The 7,261-nt window shown below is 40.5% G+C and overlaps 1 protein-coding gene across 1 annotated transcript in view; it reads left to right on the top strand.

Annotated features, from left to right (window-relative positions):
• Positions 1–6,446, top strand: part of clcn1b (chloride channel, voltage-sensitive 1b) — a 58,570-nt gene extending 52,124 nt beyond the window's left edge. The window contains exons 22-23 of the mRNA XM_034145706.1: positions 2,357–2,443; positions 5,547–6,446. Coding sequence (XP_034001597.1) covers positions 2,357–2,443; positions 5,547–5,990 — 531 coding nt within the window. The 3' untranslated portion in view covers positions 5,991–6,446. The remainder of the gene's footprint in view (positions 1–2,356; positions 2,444–5,546) is intronic.
• The last annotated feature ends 815 nt before the right edge of the window (positions 6,447–7,261 follow it).

Raw genomic sequence — 7,261 nt, 5'->3', positions numbered from 1 at the left:
AAAGATATTTTTAAATAGGAAGAAGCAGCAGCAGCAGTGTTGCATAAATGAGTCATGTTGTTGTCGGCCATGAAGGGCAAAGACAGTACCTTAAGGTCGCGGTACATCAGACCTGAATAAGTATTACCGTGCCATCCCCACTGATAAACCCTCTCAATACATTCATCTCTTACTCCAACTGCATTTCTTTGATGCATTGGAGCTCACAGGAATCTTAAACACAACCGATGCAGGCCTTGAGGTTGTTTTGTGGTCTGAATCCGTGCTTAGAAATCCTGCTTACAGTTGGATTGTGTTACATTTGGACAGAATCAAGCTAGCTAGGTCTCGGTCTTTAAAGGTCCCCTATTATACTGTTTTTCATCAATATATTATAGGTCTCAGATATATACAAAACGTGTCTCTGAAGTGTTTGGCTCTCAACACCAAACAGATCATTGCAGCATCCCATAATCCCCTCTGTTTCAGCCCTGTTTCAAAAGTGCTGATTCTCTGTCTGTAACTTCAAATGCTAATGAGCTGCTGCTGGCCACGCCCCTCTGAGAGATGATTGGTTTAAAAAACACACAATGGTGCTCTAGGAGGAGATTCAGGTGATGAGGTGTGGGGGGGGGGGGGGGTTACCTTGGTTGGTGATTGGCTAATGGTTACACAAGCCAAAACAACATTATGACATCACAAAGTGTCCAAAATCTGATCATCTTATTTTCAGACAGGTTTTTATATAAATGGATCAGGACAAAAAGAGAGAGAATCTTTGTTCCTGAAACTTTCCAAATCTCTCTTATACACATATTTATGCATAGATGACATGAAAAAGTGGATTTTGCAAAATAGTTTACCTTTAAGCTAAGCTAAGCTAACTGTTTGTTGGATGTTGTTTCATATTAAAGGTCCCATGTCATGGCCATTTCTACTGATCATAATTCCATTGTTGAGGTCTACTAGAATAGATTTAAATTGTGCAATTTTCCAAACTCACATTGGTTTCTCATACAGCATCTCTGTATAGTATGTGTATTCACCAGGTATTCACTCTCTGTCCTAAACGGCTTGTTGGAGCTCCTGCCCCCCCCCCCCTCCCTGTGAGCCCAGTGTGCTCTGATTGGTCGTGACGTTGCGAGGCTCGCTGCTGCGTGGAGCGGACAGTTTTCCGGGTTAAAAGCGAAACTCATCCTGAGCACACACAAACACTCACAGCCGAAGTAACAACAATAAGTGTGGCTTGATGTTGAGTAAGAAAAACGTTTATAACGCTGTGAGAATGGGTCTGCGGAGAACATTTCTCCGCCATCCCAACTCGTCTATTACCAGCGTTCAGGGAGCTCTATGCAAGTCAATGGGGACTCCCTGTTAGTTAGCCAAGGGATCCTGGTGTGTGAGGTGCTCCGCAGATTGGTCCATTTGGGCCAATCCGGTCAATTGTTGTTGATTTGGGTATTCACACATCAGAGAACCCAGGAAGCAAACAATGGAAAAAGGGAAATCTCCAACGAGGCGTTCTGGGGCAGCATAGACAGGTCTTTTCTGTGTTAGAGTTTTACTCGCTACAGGGTGTACTTTGAGGGTTTTTGACTCTGCAGACCGTTTACATGCATAAAAACCTTCATAACACACAAGGGGACGGGTAATAACCGGAAAAGCATGACATGGGCCCTTTAAATATTAAAACATTAGAGTGGTCTCAATCTTCTAATTGAAATATCGGCAAGATGGTGTTTTAAAATGATCTCCAGAACGTCAAAGTATATTTTAAAACGTTTCATTTATTTAATTCTCACTTTAATTTAATTATTAATTATTAGGACATTCCTAATTACTGTTTGGTTCTGCTTGTACTCTTCTGTTCTAACTCTCTTTTATCAACAGTTTAAAGGGGCCCTTCACCAATGTTATGTGTCAGGTTTATCCTATAAAAACTGTTGTAAAGTTGTTGTAAACATTTTTAAATGTCAGGGTTTGTATCAGCTTATGCTTAGAAACTAGACATGTTTTAAAGTGAACTAGTGTCACAGACTGGGTTTAATGAAACATAGGGAGGGACGGTCTTCTTAGAAAAAATTGCAGCATGGGAATTGTAGGATCCAGTTATTATGGAGCTTCACCCTATTGACACATACAAAGTTTGGAGGTCTCTCTTCTACATTTTATTTTGAGTTCCCCAACTTCCTCAATCTTTAAAATCCTGAATTGTAATGCTGTTTACTGGTGCTGTATTTCTCCCTATATGTCCTCTCTTCGGGACACATTGTTTACGAGGTGCCGTGCAGCCATGCAGACAGAACGCTGTCACACTACAACACATTAAATAAATAAAGATTGAGATTAACCCCTGACTGTCCTCTCTCTCCCTCAGACCCACACCCTGTTCTCTCTGCTGGGGCTCAGTCACGCCTACGTCACCAGTATTGGGAAGCTGGTGGGCGTCGTGGCACTCAAAGAGGTAAACTCACATTTTATTTGGGTAACACTTTAGATTAAGGTACACATATTCACCATCAACAATCAGGAGAGACGTTTTTTTTTTTTTTTTACAAGTCTTTTTATTTCATTATAGTGTACAATAATCGATGCCATTTCATTTATATTGTAATATCACAGTACACTCACGGAGACGGTTTTGATGTAAGAATACATATGTATTGCCAGGAATACACAAATGAATGGAATGGAGTCTTGGCGATTAGGCCCCATTGTGTAGGAGTATCATTCCGGAGAGGAGAACTGATCCGATGAAACCCCCCGGGGTCTAGACACTGGTGGTTGTGAATGGATAGTTGGGTTCGGTCTGAAGGGGAGTGGCTTAGCTTGACCCTGGTGGTGGTGAATAGATAGTTGGGTTCGGTCTGAAGGGGAGTGGCTTAGCTAGACCCTGGTGGTGGTGAATAGATAGTTGGGTTCGGTCTGAAGGGGAGTGGCTTAGCTTAACCCTGGTGGTGGTGAATGGATAGTTGGGGTCGGTCTGAAGGGGAGTGGCTTAGCTTGACCCTGGTGGTGGTGAATGGATAGTTGGGTTCGGTCTGAAGGGGAGTGGCTTAGCTTGACCCTGGTGGTGGTGAATGGATAGTTGTGTTCGGTCTGAAGGGGAGTGGCTTAGCTTGACCCTGGATTCAGAGGGACAGGAGGTGAAAAAGGGGTGGAGGAGGGTTGCGTCGAGTCACCTGAAATGACAGCTGTCAGAGGGGAGAGCAGATTTAAAAGGGTTAGCGGAGCGCTATGATAGGCTTGTGAGAATAGAGCGAGGTGATTGGTTAAGCTGGGGAGTGACGCCCCCGATCACTTATTGAGAGGAGAGAGAGTAGTACTATTACATAGAAATAGTAAATGAATGAGAAAAGACGGTCTTCCTGGTTGAACTTGCGCTGAGCTTCATTTGTTAATTAACATGCATATTAATAATGTTCTATAATAACGTGCAATTACGTATCTGCCACTACGTTTTGTTGCACTACTAAATACTGTTAATCTTTACATTAATGATGTGACCGTCTATGTTTCCTGTAGATATTTAATTGCTCTTTTTACTGCACTGTTAGTGTAGTTTTACTATTATGCTGCTGTGTTTATTGTATTTTTGTAACTCTGGCACAACAATTTCCTTCGGGATTATTAGAGCCAAACTTCTAGTTTATTAGTGAACATATTCTGAGTTAGAAATACCTAATTTTAAGTTATTTTGACACAACTAACACCTGTAGTTTCATGTCTTGTTACATAAGAATAGACCATATCTGTTAGGTGTGATTATGGGAGAATTACTATTCTTGTGGTACTGCTGCCTTATTAGGCCCATATTGAGCAGAGCATATTAAGACCAAAACTCATGTACAACAACGTCCTTACTTACAATAAATAAGCACTTAATAGAGGGTTATTAAGGAAAAACTCTTAACTAATGGCCTATTACTTGTAGAATATGGTCATGTAGAATAAGGCATTACTAAGTGTTTTATAATGACTAATAAAGAGCCAATAAACTGCTAACATGCACGTTAATTAACAACTAGTTGATGGTGAATATGTGTACCTTAATATAAAGTGTTACCTTTATTTGTACTTTATCTGCATATTTGTTTGTCTCCTCTGTTGCTTTGATGCGGTGTGACGGTGAGCTGTGGTGATCTCATGTTGGGGCAGTTGTTTCTTTAATGCTTCACACTCTGATTCATGCAGTTATTACATCAACTCGATTCTCTGCGTTGGATGTACGCGTTCATACGTCGTCACTTCAACACATTTTATTAACCCTTATGTTGTGTTCGGGTCTCCCGTGACCCGTTTCAAGTTAAAAATTATATAATAACTACGCTCTAGTTTTTTTTATCGGAACAAGGCTTCATGATATCCTCCACAACAGCTATATAAACACTACACAACTGATTTTGACTGTCTGAAGGTCTCTAAAAAAAAAGTGTATAATTTGGTGTTCGGGTCTGGGGAGACCCAGCAGAATTGTTTTGGGTGACTCGGGGTCAAATTTGGCCCAATCAAGATTCATCTTTGACTTTAGACACCCCTCCCCCACCCCCTTCATACACTGTAACAATAATTGTTCGCAACATGCACCTGGTCTCCCCTCCCTCTGGCCCCCTCCCCCCACGGGAACTCCACCTTTCTCAAAGAATATGTACACTAACACTTGAACCTGAACTCGCACATGCACGTGTTCAATATGTGGTGTAATGTGTTTCGGGCCATAACATTAAATTACAACAGGATTGTACGGTTATGAATGCATTATAAGTTAGTTATGATGTAGTTAAAACAATATTGGATGATAGTCATTTTTCTTTTGTGTTTTGGACTGAGATAAATCATGGGTCAAAATTGACCCGCGAACACCATGAACGGTAACAGCTTTCGAACACAACACAAGGGTTAATTGACTTGTATTGAACATATAGTATATGTGCTTTGTAAAAACACAAATCTCAACCCTTTACAGTACATACAGTGTAAATAAACCAAAACATGTGTTGCTCTACATCCTAAAGCAGTTTTTAAAAATGATTTCATAATAATTAATTAATTTTAAAAATAACGAAACAGACCAAAACATTTTTTAAACTAATAAATGATAGAATTAAACTAATTTAAATAAATGAATAAATAAATACATAGAAAAACCAGTAACATTTATTGAAAATATATATATAGTTGTTAATTGTGTAAATAAAAAATTGGATGAATACAAAAATTATTAAACAATTTAATTTAAAATAAATAAGAATTCTTATAAGAAATAATCACCTCAAGAAAAAATGTGTTAATTAATCATTTGAGTACTATTCATATAATAAAGAATATAATAATTGGATAAATTCATAGATTTGAAATAAATTAAAATGCATATAAGTAATAATAATGTAAAGAAAAAATAACTTAAAAATGTAATAAATTGGCAAAAAAATCTACCAATTTGGAAATATTATATATTACATATATTACAATTCATATAAATAAAGGTTATAATAAAGGGGGGGTCATATTTAAAATAAAAAGAATCTGATTGTATAACGTTGATACATTTTCTCTCTCTCCAACAGCTACAGAAGGCGATCGAGGGCTCCACTCGCAGCGGGGTGAGGCTCCGCCCCCCTCTGGCCAGCTTCAGGGACGCCAGCAGGAAATCCAAGAAGCACCAACTCCCCCCGTCCACCCCTTCCTCCCCCACCCGGGACAGAGACCTGTGGGGGGGGGAGGGCAGCCGGAGGGAGGAGGGGGAGCTGGTGAGGAGGGAGTCCAAGGAGGATTTCAGAGGAAAAGCGCCGTCCTTCAGGGGAGTTCCCGGAGGGGACGGTGCCCCTTCCTCCTCCCCTGGGAGCACTAGAGGAGATGAAGGTGTTTCACAGGAACCCTCCACCTCTTCTCCTTCCTCACCTTCATCACCTTCACCTCCTTCCTCCCCCGTCTCCCCCACCTGCCCAGTGTTCACTCTCTCCTCGCTGCAGGAGCACAGGGAGAGCGAGGACTCGGACGAACCCATATAAGCTGGCTTCAGGAGAACAGACTTTTTTACCTTCCTCTCATTTCCCTCCTCTTCCTCACCCAGAGGATGGGGAGTCGTGCTCTCCGCAGACTCTCTGCAGGACGACAAGTGAACACAAAGCTCCTGAAAGCTATAGGATTTTTTTTTCTACTCTTCACACAGTCTCACTTTTTCACTCTCAGGATCTCAGGGGCCTTCCTGCGTCTTTTGAACTGCAGACGGACGAATGCTCAATATCTAAACATATCTTTAACATGTTGAATGTATCCGTACAGCATTTATCAACATGTCTGTTTATTGGATCAAAAATGAACTGACAGCAATGTATTGTATGATCATGAAATAATATATTGATGAAGACTTAATTAATTAATTTGACCTGGAGGTCAATGAGATAATGCATTTTAAAGTTTACTGATTGAGGTTAATTTAAATTATAACTTACATGTATCAGATATTTGCTGTATGGTAAATATTCAAATCAGTATTACCAGTCTGTAATTTAATAAATAAATAATAAAATGTCTACTAGCTTATTTTAAGTAGCTTATACTAACAAAGTGATGTGGATATGAGCTAAACGCTAATGTCATGTTAGCATAACATACAGGTAAGATGTTCGTAATTGAAGTTGACCGTGTTAGCATGCTAACATTTGCTAGCAGGCAGGGGCGCCGCCAGGGATTTTGGGCCCCATGAAAAGATGTCACATTAGTTACTTAAAGGTGGGGTAGGTAAGTTTGAGAAACCGGCTCGAAATACACTTTTTGTTATATTCCATGGAATGCTCTTAACATCCGATAGCAATGAATATCTGAAGTGCTTTGACAAAAAATCCATAAAAAAATGTCATATGTGGAAGCCGTAGTTCTGTAAAAAGCACGACCAATCATCTGAGCCGGCCCGGCTAAAATAACTGGATGGCCTACCTGCCTGTCAGCCTTCCATCTGTGCACAAACTTATCTCGTGCCCTCATTGGTCATGTGCGCGTTCGTGTGTGTTGGAGGAGGGGCTCTGTAAGGAAGTGGCAGATTTTCTCCGGTTGTGTATTTTCAAATTCTAGCGATCTTGAGCCGGTTTCTCAAACTTACCTACCCCACCTTTAAATATTTTTTTCTTAATGTTCTAAAATTGTTTGGGCCCCTGTCAGTCACGGGCCCTTAGAATCGTCCTAACTTTTCACCCCCTTACAGCGCCCCTGCTAGCAGGCACAATGACAGCTGAGGCTGATAGGAATGTGAGTTTTGCAAGTAGCTTTGTTCACACCATAG

The sequence above is a fragment of the Trematomus bernacchii genome, unplaced genomic scaffold, assembly GCF_902827165.1.
Source record: "Trematomus bernacchii unplaced genomic scaffold, fTreBer1.1, whole genome shotgun sequence".
Lineage (NCBI taxonomy): Eukaryota > Metazoa > Chordata > Actinopteri > Perciformes > Nototheniidae > Trematomus > Trematomus bernacchii.
The sequence above is the reverse complement of the archived record's forward strand: the minus strand, read 5'-3'. Positions and strand labels throughout refer to the sequence as shown.